At 30.6% G+C, this 19,632-nt stretch overlaps 1 protein-coding gene across 2 annotated transcripts in view; it reads right to left on the reverse strand.

The window, feature by feature from the left end:
• Positions 1 to 19,632, reverse strand: part of LOC145271411 (uncharacterized) — a 681,202-nt gene that overhangs the window by 109,830 nt on the left and 551,740 nt on the right. For both annotated transcript variants that reach the window (XM_080126945.1, XM_080126944.1), the window contains 2 exons: positions 15,564 to 15,599; positions 8,181 to 8,228 (listed from right to left, as the gene is read on the reverse strand). In XM_080126945.1, coding sequence (XP_079983071.1) covers positions 8,181 to 8,228; positions 15,564 to 15,599 — 84 coding nt within the window. The remainder of the gene's footprint in view (positions 1 to 8,180; positions 8,229 to 15,563; positions 15,600 to 19,632) is intronic.

Below are 19,632 nucleotides of genomic sequence, written 5' to 3' on the forward strand. Positions count from 1 at the left end.
TATCTAAAGAAATGGTAGAAACACTAGAGGATGACCTCCAATCTGTAGTGGAATGGGGACATAAATGGACGGTCACATTCAATGCTGTTAAGACTAAACTTGTTTCCTTCAATAATTACAAGAAACCTTCTCTATCACCAACAGCAATGGCCAAAGACAAATTACCTGAAACTCTTCAGCCTAACGTTCACAGGAAACAGGAGTTGGAACAATGAGAGGCTGCTGCGAAGAAGTGGGCTCCCTCTACCATGCTAGAAAACTACTAACGCCTGAAAATATCCTGTACCTCTATAAGGCCATCATTCGCAGTATTGTTGTTATATTTGGGCTGGTGCATCTGCTACTTGTCTCTCGCTCCTTGACAAGGTTCAAAAGAGATTCGCAAACCTGGACAAAAAGAGAGTTGCCAACCTGATAGGTCCTGAACTGTCATCTAAGCTTCAGCCTCTGTCCCATCGACGAAACGTTGCATCCCTCTGCCTGTTCTACAAGTATTTAAATGGTGAATGCTCTGATGAACTGCAAGCACTTGTGCCCCCACGACAAAATCTTGCATCCTTCTGCCTGTTCTACAAGTATTTTAATGGTGAATGCTCTGATGAACTACAAACTCTTGTACCCCCTCCAACGAACCCAACAAGCAGCTTCTAGAAGTGTAAGCCATTTTGAGTTTCAGAAACAGTTTCAGATGGTTCGCTGTTACACACAAGTCCTGGGAGGTGACTTGTTTGTAGTAGACAGTTCCTCAGAACAAAATATTCTTACCGTGTCGAAACCCGGGAAAAGTAACATGTGAAATTGTTCCAGAAAAGGTTTAATATTTACGAAGCAATTCTGGTTTGTGATTGGTTGGTAGCAGAACATGGTTTAATTTGATTCGTCAGTTCTTAGCAGCATCGTCTATAAATAGAATCGTCCGAATAAAAAATATTTTAATGTATTTTTCTGAAAATAAATAATTACCCCATTAATCTCAAAATATTGCAACAGAATCCCACTCCTTCACATAAGAGATCCCTAGATGTAAGAAAGCCTTCTACTCCAATAGTTTCTTCACCAGAACTGCTAGACTCTGCTTTCCCAATTGTACTGACATGCAGAAGTTCAAGTGTAATGTGAATAGACATCTTGCTGCTCAACTCCCTTTTATGTCCTCGATAGTAACTCTCTGCTTCAGAGTGGCTCTGTGCCTTGTTTGGGGTAAAATTGGATAAAACATATTTTTAAAAAAAATTGTAAAGAATTTTTTGTGAGTGGAAAGATACGGCACGTTCAACTATTTTTCAATCATAGCCATTTGTTTTCCTAGTTTTGCATATGAATTACAAAATACCTGATATTTCCCCAAAACTTCTGGCCTTGATGCAGAGGATACTAAAACTTGCTGGCATGGTTTCAAATGATCTTAAATAGCAGCAAAAGGAGACTTGATTCCATATGTCATATCTTTGGTTTTCATAAATAAACTAAATTTCACAGTGTATAAGGATTATTTGATACTTTAAATGTTCATAATCGTACCCTATCTTTAAAAGAGGGGAGACATATCATATGAGAAATATATATATATATATATATATATATATATATGGCTTAAATATGGAAAAGTAAAGGACTAGTTGTTAAAACTGGAAAAAAAAACCCAAGATATTCTAGTAAAAAATATAAATTTATAACTTAAAATATTGCAGCATTAAGAATTGATTATATAATGTTAACTTATATTACAATAGAAAAATGCGAGCATGAAAAGTAACATGGTTAAGCTTAAACATGGAAAAGTAAAGGACTAGTTGCTAAAATTGGAAAAGAAAAGGACAAGATATTCTAGTAAAAAATATAATAAATTTATAACTTAAAATATTGCGGAATTAAGAATTGATTATATAATGTTAACTTATATTACAATAAAAAAATGCGAGCATGAAAAGTAATATGGTTAAGCTTAAACATGGAAAAGTAAAGGACTAGTTGTTAAAACTGGAAAAGAAAAGGACAAGATATTCTAGTAAAAAAATATATAAATTTATAACTTAAAATATTGCAGCATTAAGAATTGATTATATTATGTAAACTTATATTACAATAGAAAAATGCGAGCATGAAAAGTAATATGGTTCAGCTTAAACATGGAAAAGTAAAGGACTAGTTGTTAAAACTGGAAAAGAAAAGGACACGATATTCTAGTAAAAAAATATATAAATTTATAACTTAAAATATTGCATATATAAAAACATATATAAAAATATATAAATTTATAACTTAAAATATTGATTATATAATGTTAACTTATATTACAATAGAAAAATGCGAGCATGAAAAGTAATATGGTTAAGCTTAAACATGGAAAAGTAAAGGACTAGTTGTTAAAACTGGAAAAAAAACCCCAAGATATTCTAGTAAAAAATATAAATTTATAACTTAAAATATTGCAGCATTAAGAATTGATTATATAATGTTAACTTATATTACAATAGAAAAATGCGAGCATGAAAAGTAATATGGTTAAGCTTAAACATAGAAAAGTAAAGGACTAGTTGTTAAAACTGGAAAAGAAAAGGACAAGATATTCTAGTAAAAAATATAATAAATTTATAACTTAAAATATTGCTGCATTAAGAATTGATTATATAATGTTAACTTATATTACAATAGAAAAATGCAAGCATGAAAAGTAACATGGTTAAGCTTAAACATGGAAAAGTAAAGGACTAGTTGTTAAAACTGGAAAAGAAAAGGACAAGATATTCTAGTAAAAAATATAATAAATATGGTTAAGCTTATGTTAAATTGAATTTAAACTTGTCTCTTTTAGATAAACATATGTACGTATGAATTGTGTGCATTTAGGTGGCGTTTTTTCATTTAAACAAACGTTAAGGATAACAAAAGGTTTCTGTATAAAGTATGAATATTTATAGCTCTAGTATTGAACTATCGAGCTTTCTTAAAAAAACTTTGGTATTATCATCTATAATTATATACTAAATTCGAAAACTATTATTTCAACAGAAAAATATATATAGAAACATATATACACACACATACATGTATATATATATATATATATATATATATATATATGTATGTGTGTGTGTGTGTGTGTGTATGTATACACACAAACATATATCTATAATATAAAGCTGAACGTCTGTGTGTGCGTGTGTCTGGTCACGAATAGGCTCCTATATGGTTGACTATTTTAAGAAACTGATCACATATAATGATAGAAGATGTATCGAGACACAGGAATGGGTATGTTTGATTTGGCATAATGATGATTCATTAAAAGCGTACGTGCTTGGTCCCCAAAGTATGCAAATAAAAAATTAAAAAATTTAAAAAAAAACGTTTACAAGTGTTTTTGATATAGATGTACATAAGAATACTTTGATAAGTATGTTTTAACTTAAATAGGGATTGGTATAATAAAATCGTGAGGTTTGCGTTCGCGCCTGACCTCCATAGAATGGAAATAGGCACAAACTTTAATAAAGACTTTACATATCTATCTGCATAAGTCTACTTTGATAATTATGTCTCAGTTTGAAGAAATATGGTATAATAAAATTATGGGGTGTTCGTTCATGCCTGACCTCCATAGAATGGAAATATGTCACAAAGTTTAACAAGGTTTTTTTAATATAGATCCACAGAATATTGTGATGTGTTTCAGTGTGAACAGGTATGGTATAATAAATTATGGGGTTTATCTATTTTATTTTTACTTTCATCATATTTTGCTTTGGTTTTGATACCCTCGAATTCGAAGCTATCTCTTTACAACCCTTCCTTTTCATAACCTATTATCTATAAAGATAAAAGCGAAAATGTATGTATGTATGTATGTATGTATGTATGTATGTATGTATGTATGTATGTATGTGTGTTCGCTTTTTCTGTGTGGCTACAAAAGGCTTCTTTCAGATAAGCGGTCGGTCGGTTCACAACTTTTAAAAACTTTTTATATCACATATAAATGATAATATCTCATAGTTAACAATGAAGGTCGCCTGTCTATTTAATTTGCTCGATTTCGGGAAGATAAATATTCAACATTTCTCGCTCGCTGCATGTGGATTAGTCTTTTACCTATAACATCTTGAGAAGCGTTGCCGCAGTAAATGAAATACTATCCCGCAGTCAAACTTGACCTCATTAAGTCATTAAAACGGGCACCTGCCAAGTCCAAGTAATTAAATAAATTCAAACGTGTTTCCGTTAGCATCTTGCGGTGGGACAATGGTTAACATCACACTTTTTTTTTTTTCATACTTTAATTTACAACTTTGCCTCAAGGGTTCGGGGGTTGATCCTCATACTTACTTTTTTTAACCTCACCCCCCGAGTTTCCACACACACCTCCAAACGCCCGGGCAACGCCGGGTACCCCTCGCTAGTACTTTCAGAAATCAGAGTCCATTTTCTGTAGGCTGTTTTTGAACTCAGTCAACAGCGGGTACTTTTGCAAGTATATATATATATATATATATATATATATATATATATATATATATATATATATATATATATAAATTTAAAGGAGATTAGAACAATAGTCTAAAGAGCTGAGTGTATTTTAATGTAACAGTGAAATTACTAGTGTAATTAAAATAGAAAGTGCTCGTTGTAATTTAGATATATAATAAGCTCGATAGTTAAATTTCCTAGAGCTAATTCAATATTAAGTAATGTGATTGATAATTTAAAATTTAAAAATCAAATTATAATTAAATTAAAAATCCGTTTCATAAGAAGGAACAACAACAAAATCAATTATCTGTACGATCGTTTCGGAAAACAATGCTTTTTATTGTGGTAGACATCAAGTTATGTACAATAATTACATATAGTTTTTTAATAAGCAAGGTCTCCTCGGCAGCAAATTTTGAAGGGTTTTTATTGAATTTAAAAGACACCATAAATAAACCTACCATTAAAAGTAAGACCTTGCTTATCAAAAATCTATATATAATTATTGTACATAACTTGATGTATACCACAATAAAAAGCATTGTTTTCCGAAACGATCGTACAGATAATTGATTTTGTTGTTGTTCCTTCTTATGAAACGGATTTTTAATTTAATTATAATTTGATTTTTAAATTTTAAATTATCAATCACATTACTTAATATATATATATATATATACACACACACACACACACACACACACACACAAACATATATATATGTTTGTGTGTGTGTGTATATATATATATAGACTTATATGTAATATACTGAGTTCGTGTAATTCAATAAATTTTCATATACCAATAGGTTTTAAACCAAAAATGGTTGACTACCCCCTTATATTATATATAAATACATATGTATATATATATATATATATATATATATATATATATATATATATATATATATTATATATAAATACATATATATATATGTATATATATTAATAAATAAATAAATAAATACGGTAGTAAAAAATAAAAGGTATATATATATATATATATAAAATATATAGACTTATATGTAATATATTGAGTTCGTGTAATTCAGTAAATTTTCATATACCTATAGGTTTTAAGCCAAAAAAGGTTGACTTTAGGATTAAGCTACAAAATTATCACATTTCATAATTGAGCATTAATATACCGTGTGTGCAAAATCAAGACTTCAAGACAAGGTGTTGATGACAACGAAAAGTGTATTTCATTTTACGTTACAATTGTTTCAATGTCCAGTTCGACAATTTCAAGCATTATATTATTTGAAAATTTTTAAAAACCATATATATATATATATATATATATATATATATATATATATATATATATATATATATATATATATATATATACAAACAATTACTGAGTCCGATTCTTGTAAAATTTTCTTTATTTATGAACAAAAAAATTTAAAAGAATCGTTTTCAGTATCAGAAAATAACCTAAATTTTTTTCGATATCCCCCTAAAAGTTTTTGTGATTCCCAATCTCAATTGATTTTCTCTCTCGAGAGAGAGAAAGATATAGAATACTTACTTGTCAACTACTGTGTCACTAATGGGTCAAATTATTAAAACAAACTTTTTAATATACTCAGTCATGGATATGCGAGCGACTATAGGAAGCTTAACTAATTTGCATATTCCTTTCGAAAAACGAGCTTTCATTAATGAGTAATTCATTTTTATGGTTTCTCATTAGATGATTGGTTTCATTTCACTATTACATTGAATTCTTTTTTATGCATAGTTTCTAGATTCTGCATAATGGCAGAAATCTAATATATAAAAGTTTATATGTCTGTCTGTCCGTCTGTCTTCATATTTTCAAACTTTATCTCCTCTGAAACTAAAAGTTGCTATATTTTCCAGGGACCTTGGCAACAGATGTGATGTACATGTTCCATTTCAGATTAAGAGTAAAGGTCAACACATGGGGCCTCCCCAGGACGAGAGCCATTAATTTCAATTGATGCCAGACGGTGATCAGAGCGTTGATGATGGAAAGATAGAAGCTTAGTTTTTTCCAGCGACCTTCGCAACGGATTTGATGTACGTGTTCCATTTCAGATCAGGAGTAAAGGTCAACCCAAGAAGCTTGTCAAAACATGGGGCCTCCCCAAGACGAGAGCCAGTAATTTCAATTGATGCCAGACGGTGATCAGAGCGTTGAAGATGGAAAGATAGAAGCTTAGTTTTAGATACAATCTGCAACTGCAAGCACTTGTGCCCCCACGATGTGACCACCCTCGACAAACCCGACAGACTGCAAAATCTCACCCCCACACTGTAGAGATCCCTAGATGTAAAAGATCTTTCTACTCCAGTAGTTTCTTCCCCAGAACCGCTAGACTTTGGAATTCCATTCCAGGTCCCTGTGTTACAGAATGGATTGAGAGAGAGAGAGAGAGGTGAGTAAACATGGAGTGTAGACACGTTTACCAGAACCGAGGGTCAGCTGACCAGATTACGTATGAGTGGCGTGGTCAGGTTGGCTAGATCTGTGAGACTGGATTTGGGCTTTGAAGAAGACGGACGGCTTAATAGCTGTTCCCTCCCCTTCACTGGGGGTGGGGGACGCTGACGTGTTCAAAGCAAGAAAGATTCACTTCCATATTCTGTGTCGACATCTGGAAGGTAAATAAAAAAAACTATAAAACCAATTCATCGTCTTGGAGTGATAAATCTTCGTCTAACAGGTACCAGTCTCCCTCCAAGAGAAGATGAATTCCAGATGGATCAACATCGACGACACATGAAGTAAGGTATGTCGAAGAAAATGCATGTAACACACACACACAACCGCATATGAAACTAGACGATCATACGCACACGGAATTCTTTTATGACACGCATAATCTCCTTTCATTCTAATAATAATCATTCCATGACAACAAATACAATTATGGTCCTCCCCTTTTCTATGTAACACCTGCTTCCCCAACTGTACTGACATGCAGAAGTTTAACTGTAACATGAACCGACATCTTGCTGCCCGAATCCCTACATAGTACTCCAGTAGTTGTTGCCCCTGATAGTAGCCCCCTACACCAAAGTTGCAATGTGCCTTGTTTGGGGTGAAAATGTAATAAATAAAAAATAAAAAAATCTAATATATAAATTGCTATATGTCTGTTTGTCGGTCTGCCTGTCTCCATATTTTCAAACTCTATCTGCTCTGAAACAAAAAGTTGCAGAGCTACACTAGAGACCTCGAATGATTGGATTTTTTTACTTTTTTGGTTCTTTAACTGGTTAAAATAGTTTTGAAGAGAGGCTAAAAATTTACTGCAATCAGGAATCACTAAATCTTTTTGGGGGGATATAGTTTTGAAAGGAAGCTAAAAATTTTTTGATATCGGCCAAAAAGATTTAGTGATTCCTGATTGCAGTAAATTTTCTCTCTCTCTCTCTCTCTAGAGAGAGAGAGAGAGAATACTTACTTGTCAACTACTGTGTCACTAATAGGTCAAATTATTAAAACAAACTTTTTAATATGCTCAGTCATGGATATGTGAGCGACTACGTAAAGGTTAACTAATTTGCATATTTCTTTGAAAAACAAGCGTTCATTAATTAATAATTCATTTCTTTTTTTGGTTTCTTATTAAATGTTTGATTCATTTTACTATTACGTTGGATTCTTTTTTATGCATAGTTTCTACATTCTGCATAGAGAAAGAGAAAGATATTTAGAATACTTACTTGTGAACTACTGCATGCATCTGAAAGATGCCTTTTTGTATCCTCCTCCTATTGGTAAAGCACGTTTAATATCACGCACACAACAGAAAATAGAAAAAAAACAGAAAACACGCAACATTAATAATTATCGACACATGATACTGTAAAAATTTTAAGCTTTCGATTTTGTCTCTATCGGCATGCGTAATATATGAACATGCTACAGAAATAAACAATTTTGCATGCGCAATGGTTTTTATCTCTATGGGTTATGCAATGATTTATATCTCTATTAGTTATGTAATTATTTTTATCTCTATTATTTGTGTAATGATTTATATATCCCTACGTGGTATGCAATGATTTATATCTCTTTGGGTTATATAATGATTTGTAACTAGGTTTTATGTAATGATTTATAAATCTATGGTTTATGTAATGATATATATCTCTATGGGTTATATAATGATTTATAGCTTTATTAGTTATGTAATTATTTTTATCTCTATTATTTGTGTAATGATTTATATATCCCTACGTGGTACGCAATGATTTATATCTCTTTGGGTTATATAATGATTTGTAACTAGGTTTTATGTAATGATTTATAAATCTATGGTTTATGTAATGATATATATCTCTATGGGTTATATAATGATTTATATCTCTATATCGCTAAATATCTCTATACAGTGATTTATATCTCTATGTGTTATGTAATGAATTATATCTCTATGGGTTTTGCAATGATTTATAGCTCTATGGGTTTTGTAATGATTTATTCTCTATTGTTTTTGTAATAATTTATAGCTCTATGGGGTTTTTAATGAATTATAGCTCTATGGGTTATGTAACGGTTTATAGCTCTGTGGGTTATGTAATGATATATAACTCTATGGGTTATGTAACGATTTATAGCTCGCTGGGTTACATAATGATTTATAGCTCTGTAAGTTATGTAATGATTTGTAGCTCTATTAGTTATATAATGATTCATATCTCTACTAGTTTATACCTATGGGTTACGTAATGATCTATATCTCTATTAGTTATGTAGTCATTTATATGTAGTCTATGGGATATTTAATGATTTATATCTCTATGTATTATTTAATGATTTGTAGCTCTATGGTTTATGTAACGACTTGTAGCTCTATGGTTTATGTAGCAAATTACGCCTCCGAAGCCTTTGTGCTTTTTGATTCACATGCGTCCGAATCAAGTCACGTGACATGCTGAATATACGAACACGATAAAGGAACAAGCGTAATAAATGCAGGTAGAGACCTGATAAATAAATGTACGAGCATGCTAAACAGATTATACAAACATGCTAATAAAAGATAGATGACTGCTAAAAATATAAAGATACTAAATAATTTTTTCATTGTGCTTATACACGGCCAAAAAGTGAAAGGATGTAATACTGTTGCCATATCTGGGTAGGAGCTGCTAAAAACAGCCTATCCTGCCTTGACAGAGTACAAAATAGACTTCGTGGCTTAGTGGGGGATGCCCTTTTCTCTACCCTGCAACCTCTCTCCCACAGAAGAGACGTTGCGAGCCTATCCTTGTTTTATCGTTATTTCCATGGCAGGTGCTCGTCTGAACTCCAATCTCTGGTCCCCCCCCTTCGCCAATCTTTCACGAAAAACACCCGTCTAGCTGAATCCACTGTGAAAAATTTCCCCCACTCTTTATCTGTGCCTAAATTAAAACGCGGATTCCATGAACAAAGCTTCTTTCTTAGAACTGCACGCCTGTGGAACTCTGTTCCGTCTGCCTGCTTCCCACCGGACTACAACTTGGATGTGTTCAAGTCCAATGTTAACAAATTCCTAATGAACCGCCCCCTTAAGTAAACACTTCATCAAATCTCCACACATACGTAATGTACTTGCAATAACCCTTATCCCTGAGTGGCTTCCGGGACTTGATAAGTGGTGATCACTGTGTAAAAAAAAAGAAAAAAGAAAGAAAGACCAAGTTGTTGTTTTCTTTTTCAACAAATTGAAATCTATTAAAACCCATTCTTCTTCTTTTTTTTCCAGTATGCAATGATTTATAGCTCTATGGGTTATGCAATGATTTATAGCTCTATGGGTTATGCAATGATTTATAGCTCTATGGGTTATGCAATGATTTATAGCTCTATGGTTTATGTAATGATTTATAGCTCTATGGGTTATGTAATGATTTATAGCTCTACAGGTTATGTACTGATTTATAGCTCTATGGGTTATGCAATGATTTATAGCTCTATGGGTTATGCAATGATTTATAGCTCTATGGGTTATGCAATGATTTATAGCTCTATGGGTTATGCAATGATTTATAGCTCTATGGTTTATGTACTGATTTATAGCTCTATGGGTTATGTAATGATTTATAGCTCTATGGGTTATGTAATGATTTATAGCTCTATGGGTTATGTAATGATTTATAGCTCTATGGGTTATGCAATGATTTATAGCTCTATGGGTTATGTAATCATTTATATCTCTATGGTTTATGTAATGAATTATATCTCTATGGGTTATATAATGATTTATATCTCTATGGGTTATACAATGATTCATATCTCTATGGGTTATACAATGATTTATATCTCTATGGGTTATACAATGATTCATATCTCTATGGGTTATACAATGATGTATATTTCTATGGATTATGTAATGATTCGTAGCTCTATTTGTTAGTAGTTTTGTCTAAAACACAGAAGATGAAAAATCAAATACATTCAAAATTCGGATAATCAACATTTACAATCTGATTCTTGCGCAGTTTTTTTTTGTTGTTGTTTTATTTACAATTCTCACCCTCCCCACAATGTAATATACTTTGTTCAGTTTCGGCTGATTATTTGAAGCATATTTATACTCACAAATAAAGAAGGGAGGGTTGTAAGCAAAAAACAAAAAAAACATATATAAGAATATCGATTATAAAAAAAAGGTACACCCTTATATTCTGTTATATATTATTATTATTATTATTATTATTATTATTATTATTATATAATATATTATATCATTCTTTGCATAATAATAATCAGTGAAACTTTCGTGTCGATTATATAGTTACTTGATTTTTGGCAGATTTTTAAAGAGAGACTCCGTAAAAAAGATACTTACTCTCTCCTTTCGTTTTGACCGTGCCTAAAATAAGGATACGAACGTGCTAAATGATGTTACGAGCATGCTAAATAAAAATCCAAACATGCTAAATAAATATACGAACATGCTAAAAAGAAAACACAGACATGCTAAATAAAGAAACGAACGTGCTAAATAAAGATATGAACGTGCCAAGGCAAGATAAAAACAGGCCAAATAAAGAGAGATACAGTATTCTAAAAAGATATGAACATGCTAAAAAAAGATTATAACCTGCTAAATAATGTTACAAATGGCTGAATAAAGATACGAACGTGCTAAATAAAATTACGAACGTGCTAAATAAAAATACGAACATGCTAAAAAGAAAATGCGGAGATGCTAAAAAGAAAATGCGGACATGCCAAAAAGAAAATACTGACATGCTAAAAATAAAATGCTGACACGCTAAAAATAAAATGCAGACATGCTAAAAAATAAAATGCAGACATGCTAAATAATGTTACAAACGTACTTAATAAAGATATGGACATGCTAAATGAGATACTGCTAAAGAAAAATACGAACATGCTAAAATGAAATTACAGACAGACATGCTAAATATATATGTATATATATATATATATATATATATATAAAAAATATACAAACGTTCTAAATAAAAATACGAATAAATGAGTAAAAATTATATATATATATATATATATATATATATATATATATATATATACACATATATTCTTCATTTACTCACATAAAATTAATATACAAAACTATAGATTTATGCGTAAACTTTAAGTATTTACTTCAAAAGTGCTCAATACGTAGGTAGAGTTCGTTAGTAATTTATAAGATATATATGGCGATTAAACTACACTGAATATTCCGCGTGTCATCCATTCAGGCTGAAGAATCCTAGAGGGGATGAAACGTTGAATATTCAGTGTCGCTTAATCGCCATATATATTTTATAAATTACTATATATATATATATATATATATATATATATATATGTATATATATATATATATGTATATATATGTGTATATAATATATTTGTTGTTTTTAAGTCAGTTTCTATTTAACCCATAATTGGCACCCTAACAGGTACCACCACTCCGGGTCAGAGTGGACCTGGGAGCAATGGCAATTAAAGAGTGGCCCCACACTACCCAAAGCCCGCAAGCTGGGGGTCTCACCACTGGATATAGTTTAAGGTCATATCCAGGACCTACATAATCCGATGGTTGGTTGGTTGTTTTTGTTTTACAGCATATCAACCCTTTTCAGGTTATTTAATGCCAAATCCAAAGATTTTGAAGAAAAATATTTTTAATAGAATATATTTGTTGTTTTCAAGTCAGTTTATATTTAACCCATAATTGGAACCCCAACAGGTACTACCACTCTGGGTCAGAGTGGACCTGGGAGCAATGATAATTAAAGGGTGGCTCCACACTCCCCAAAGCCCGCAAGCTGGGGTCTCACCATTTAAGGTCATATCCAGGACCTACATAATCCGACTTCTAATATATATATTATTATTATTAACTATAGTTCCTGATTTCAAAAGGAGAAAAATTAAAAGGTAAATTTCTCTATATATTTTTATGTATATACCTGTATATCTATGTATATATGTGTGTCTATTTTTTCATATATATGTATGTATATATTTGTAATGTTGTACTTAAAGCAAACTTATAATTTAAATTCAAATCTATATTTTACTCTATTTCTTTTCTATCTCTAACCCATATTAATTTTCTTATAAATTTTAAATCCAGACCTTTTATTTCAATTTTTTTCAGATACATCTGCCTTACTTTTAATGCTAGGTTTATTTATGGTGTCTTTTAAATTTAATAAAAACCCTTCAAAATTTGCTGACGAGGAGACCTTGCTTATTAAAAAAAACTATATGTAATTATTGTACGTAACTTGATGTCTACCACAATAAAAAGCATTGTTTTCTGAAACGATCGTACAGATAATTGATTTTGTTGTTGTTCCTTCTTATGAAACGGATTTTTAATTTAATTATAATTTGATTTTTAAATTTTAAATTATCAATCACATTACTTAATATTGAATTAGCTCTAGGATATTTACCTATCGAGCTTATTATATATCTAAATTACAACGAGCACTTTCTCTTTCCTGTATTTTAATTAAACTAGTAATTTCACTGTTACATTGAAATACACTCAGCTCTTTAGACTATTGTTCTAATCTCCTTTAAATATATATATATATATATATATATATATATATATATATATATATATATATATATAAGGCTGCCATAAATAAAAATGCGCCCACCCCATCTTTCTAAAAAAATATTTTCCTTTCACGGACTGAACTCTCCAAAGGCCCCCCCCCACTCCAAAAACTTGTGATAGTCAAAAATAAGGCCTGTCATATGATGATATATTTTCCTCTTAAAGTATGAAGAAATTACGATATCTTACGTAAATAATAATATAGTTATCCAAATAGAATAAATATAAAATATGAAATATAATAAAACATTTATTAATATAATTAAATATTATAATATAATAATACTTAAAATATCCCTTGTGGGAGCTATGCCCCACTATGAGACTGAGTAGAACTCTAACCACTTCTAAAGTGAGTACCAGATTATTGTTGTTCTGTATTGCGATGTTACTTTATTCTGTATGTTTGTCTATTCGTGATCCTTGGTATGACCTTAAACTAAGACCCGCTTGCCCCCCCCCCAAAAAAAACGGACAAGATGGCAGCCATGTTAGTTGGAAACTTTATTCTTTAAGTTTTTCAATTTGTAAAAATGTGCATTAATGCATTTGTGAACTATTTGCGTTTATTAAACATTTGTGTTTGTTAAATATTTTCAGTTTCAGATATGGGCAAAGAACACCGGTTAAGATATACACCAGAGAGTTACTTCCTTTAGGGACACACATACATAGCGATTCCCAGACTTGACAAGGAAAGGTACATTTTTACCAGTCGTGAGAACTTTAACCACTATGAGAAATAGAGTAGAACTCTAACCACTGCTAAAGTGAGTACCGAATTATTGTTTTTCTATATTGTGATATTACTTTATTCTTTACGTTTGTCAATTTGTAATAAATGTGTATTTGTGTACTTGTGAACGATTTACGTTCAATAAGCATTTTTGTTTGTTAAATATTTTCAGTTTGAGCGAACCAATCAACTATGAAACCTGCATACTGGCAGCAAGATTATAATGTAAAGGCAAGCTGGTTGGGAGATGTCAGAGCAGGATAGATACAGCATGATGATAACCGTTGACGATGTGGAAGCTGATATTCTGAGCATGACACACTGGAGCGCACCTGATCCAGTGGGAGTATGGGGCTTCTGGTTACAGCAGGTCCAATGTCTTCACTCTTAAAGAGCTGCTGCCCTCACGTACTAGTAGGAGGATCAGACACCCAGCCCGGCCCCAAAAAATTGTTGTAATCGGAAATGAGACCTGCTTGGTCAAAAAAAAAAAAAGAGCCAAAATTTTTTCTCCTACAAAATTAGAGCCTGTGTCAATGTATAAAAATAAGACCTGGATATTAGAGATATTTTTTCTTGTCCAAAATTAGAGCCTGTGTCAATGTATATAAATTAGACCTGGATATTAGAGATTTTTTTTCTTGTCCAAAATTAGAGCCTGTATATAAATTAGACCTGGATATTAGAGATTTTTTTTCTTGTCCAAAATTAGAGCTTGTGTCAATGCATATAAATTAGACCTGGATATTAGAGATTTTTTTTCTTGTCCAAAATTACAGCCTGTGTTAATGTATATAAATTAGACCTGGATATTAGAGATTTTTTCTTGTTCAAAATTAGAGCCTGTGTTAATGTATATAAATTAGACCTGGATATTAGAGATTTTTTCTTGTCCAAAATTAGAGCCTGTGTGAATGTATATAAATTAGACCTGGATATAAGAGAGATTTTTTCTTGTCCAAAATTACAGCCTGTATTTTTAGTTTCAGTGAACCAATCAACTTACAACAGTTTTGCAATAACTTTTTGGTTACGGTAACATTTTATTGTTGCATAATATATATTTGATTTTTGACCACTTTTTTCGAATCAGTGTGGATTGTTAAACAAACCACAAATTTTTTTTTTAAAGCTTTAATTTTGCCTGGAGAAGATTGTGAAAAGCTTTGAAAATTGACATGGAAAATATGCGTGAAGCCTAGACTTTACGATGCAGAAGGTAATAGGAAAAATGGTTAGAGTTAGGATTTTTCTTCTACTTACAAATCCAATAGGAGGATCAGACCGGACATTTTTTTTCTGAAAAAACGAAAAAAAAAAAAAAAAGAACAATTAGAACAAAAAAAAGAAAAATTGAAATAAAAAAACATACAAATGATAAAAAATTAAAAAGAAAAGAGAAAAATTGAAATAAAAAATAAAAATGCTAAAAAATTGAAAAAAAATGAAAAATTAAAATAAAATATATAAAAAAGCTAAAAAAATTGTAAAAAAAAAAAATTTGAAAGAAAAAATATAAAAATGCTAAAAAATTGAAAAAAATTGAAATAAAAAATATAAAAATGCTAAAAAATTTTTTTAAATTGAAATAAAAAATATAAAAATGCTAGAAAATTGAAAATAAACAAAAATTGAAATAAAAATATAAAAATGCTAAAAATTTTAAAAAATATAAAAAAGTCTAAAATCTTTAAGAAAATGGAAATAAAAAAATATAAAAATGCTAAAAGCTTGAAAAAAAAAGAAAAATTGAAATAAAAAATATAAAAATGATAAAAAATGGAAAAAAAATTGAAATAAAAATATAAAAATGCTAACATTTTTTAAAAATTGAAAAAAATATAAAAATGCTAAAAATTTTTAAAAAATTGCAAAAAATATAAAGATGCTAAAAAATTTTAAAAAATTGAAAAAAATATAAAAATGCTAAAAAATTGAACAAAATTATAATAAAATGCTAAAAAATAGAAAAAAATTGAAATAAAAGAATATAAAAATTGAACAACAACAAAAAAAAAGAAATTGAATTTTGAGGGCAATGACAATGTTATCTATACTACTATAAATTTTTTTTTTTTTTTTTTTAGAAAGGATATTAAATAACCATTTTTTGTATTTATCAGACCGGACATTTTTTTTTTCTGAAAGATATATATATATATATATATATATGTTAAAAAATTGAAAAAAAAAAGAAAAATTGAAATAAAAAATATAAAAATGCTAAACATTTTTAAAAAATTGAAAAAAATATAAAAATGCTAAAAAATTGAACAAAATTATAATAAAATGCTAAAAAATAGAAAAAAAATGAAATAAAAGAATATAAAAATTGAACAACAACAAAAAAAAGAAATTGAATTTTGAGGGCAATGACAATGTTATCTATACTACTATAAATTTTTTTTTTTTTTTTTTAGAAAGGATATTAAATAACCATTTTTTGTATTTATCAGACCGGACATTTTTTTTTTCTGAAAGATATATATATATATATATATATATGTTAAAAAATTGAAAAAAAAAAGAAAAATTGAAATAAAAAATATAAAAATGCTAAAAAATTGGGGAAAAAAATATTAAACTGCTAAAAGCTTGAAAAAAAAAAGAAAAATTAAAATACAAAGTATAAAAATACTAAAAAATTGAAAAAAATAAAAATAAAAATGCTAAAAAAATGAAATAAAAATATAAAAATGCTAAAAAATTTTTTAAAAAATGAAATAAAAAATATAAAAATGCTAAAAAATTGAAAAAAATTGAGTTGAAATAAAAAATATAAAAATGCTAAAAAAATGAAATAAAAATATAAAAATGCTAAAAAATTAAAAAAAAAATGAAATAAAAAATATAAAAATGCTAAAAAATTGAAAAAAATTGAGTTGAAATAAAAAATATAAAAATGCTAAAAAAATGAAATAAAAATATAAAAATGCTAAAAAATTAAAAAAAAAAATGAAATAAAAAATATAAAAATGCTAAAAAATTGAAAAAAATTGATTTGAAATAAAAAATATAAAAATGCTAAAAATTAAAAAAAAAAAAAAGAAAAGAAAAACTGGAATAAAAAATATATAAAAATGCTAAAAAATTGAACAAAAAAAAAGAATTTACGTTTTTTGGTGTATTGATATTCATACTTAAAAAAAACAAACTTTGATTTAGGTATTTATTTGCTTCCCCACGAAAGCAAATGTGACACAAGGTCGTTTTTAATGTGTGAGTGGGGGGGGGGCAACCCTCCTAAAACAAGGACAAAAAGGGGCACTCTGCCAGTATCCCCCTCCCAAAATAGTAATTGTATTAGTATGAAGAGTTTCTCCTACATTGACCACACGCCTGTGGAACTCTCTACCGCTTGCCTGTTTCCCTCCTGACTTCAACATGGATGTCTTCAAGTCCAACATAAACAAATTCCTGATGAATCGCCCCCCCCCCTCCCTAAGTTATGACACTTTATCAAATCTCCAGTACTAACGAATACTGCAACACTATCGCATTGATTACTGTACACAAAATAACCTTATCCTCGAGTGGCTTCTGGGCCTTGATAATTGGTGACCTTCGTGTAAAAAAAAAAAGTGATGTATCAGAACAGATACTACACTTTGAGATATTAAATTATTTTATTCAAGCTAAAATTACAAAATAAGTTCCAACTGAACAAAAAACTCAGGCACAAAACTGAACAAAAGTTTCTCTTAACTAGTATCTTCTTTCACCATAATACCGCATTCACCCTTTCGTACTAGGGGACGTCCTACTTAGAACCCAATTGTTTAAAACATATATATTTTTTTTTATTTACGTGTAAAAACAAAAAACATAACAATAAAAACGGTGCAATAGTTCGCTTGTGTCGAGGGCGGGGGAAGAAAAAATACAAAAGTGGTTAGTAGGACCCTCCCAACCCCTTCTAGTTGATAGACCACCTGTTCTGCTCAGGTTTGTAAAGGAACCTGAGCTCCTGCGGGACAGTCTCTAAGTAGACGTGACCTCTAGATGGGACGAAATGGAGAAAAGAAAAATTCTTGGGCGACGGGGAGGGTGTTAGTGATTGATTTCTTTCTCTCCAAGATGAGTAGGTCCTGGATATAACCTTAAACTATATCCAGTGGTGAGACCCCAGCTTGCGGGCTTTGGGGAGTGTGGAGCCACCCTTTAATTGCCATTGCTCCCAGGTCCACTCTGACCCGGAGTGGTAGTACCTGTTAGGGTCCCAACTATGGGTAAAATATAAACTGACTTGAAAAAAACAAATATATTCTATTAAAAAAATTTTTCTTCAAAATCACTAGATTCGGCATTAAATAACCTGAAAAGGGTTGATATGCCGTAAAACAAAAACAACCAAAACAACCAACCAAGATGGGTGAAATTTAGAGTGAGGGGTGAAAAAGAAAAATTGCAGATAGGAGGGGGTAGGGATCTTAGAGGCTTCCTAGTTGGGAAGGGATGGAGCATTCACTTGGCTAGCTAAGAGACTAAAAATTGATCACATGACGGAACTAAGTGCTCCACACCTAGGCGGAGAACACATATTCAAATTTATGCTCCTTTTCATACACACAGACTTGCTACATGTATCCATCTTCTGTCAAATGCCACGCAATGCAGCCTTCTTCACATCTGATCTTCACCCGTAGTTGGTGTTTAAAGAAAGCGGTCAGATCCTGATCAAAAAAAGACACCCCCCGGCCAAATCACCGAGGGCCAAGAAAGAAAAAGCCTTTTTTCTATTAATTGATATTTGATACAATATTTTTAGCATATAATGGGGTTGGGTTAGATGTCAGTTCTACTACATAATCCAGTTAGCTGAATTATTATTTTTTTTTAAATAAAAGTCTTAAAATAAAATGATCGGTGCGCCTCAGGCGACAAGCAATAAACTTACCCCACACGAAAGCTGGGTGGAAAGCCTGGGAGGGTGGACCTCCTAGGTGATACCCAAGCAGTGTACCTCAGTCCGACAGGTGATGATCCAGTCCCCGGCCTCTCATCTGCCGGGCTTAGTGTCAAGTAACGAATCTTTAACGAGTACTACTACCCTGTCTCCCTGCAGCCGAAGCCGCTAGGATACACATCCCATCATAACGGATTATAATGGGGTATGATCCCGCATAGTTGGGAGATTCTATTTAAAAACGATGCTGCTGGAAACTGACGAATCGAATAATTTCACGTTCTGCTACCCACAATCAGAAACCAGAATTGCTCCAAAAATATTAAAACTTTTTGTAGCGATTATGCATATGTTTTTTCCATCTCGACAAGGGAGAATCTTTTGCTCTGTAAACTCACAGGGCTTTTATAGAACAACGAACAATCA

The sequence above is a fragment of the Euprymna scolopes genome, chromosome 46 (assembly GCF_053919585.1).
Source record: "Euprymna scolopes isolate OS-2025 chromosome 46, ASM5391958v1, whole genome shotgun sequence".
In the NCBI taxonomy this organism is placed as follows: domain Eukaryota; kingdom Metazoa; phylum Mollusca; class Cephalopoda; order Sepiida; family Sepiolidae; genus Euprymna; species Euprymna scolopes.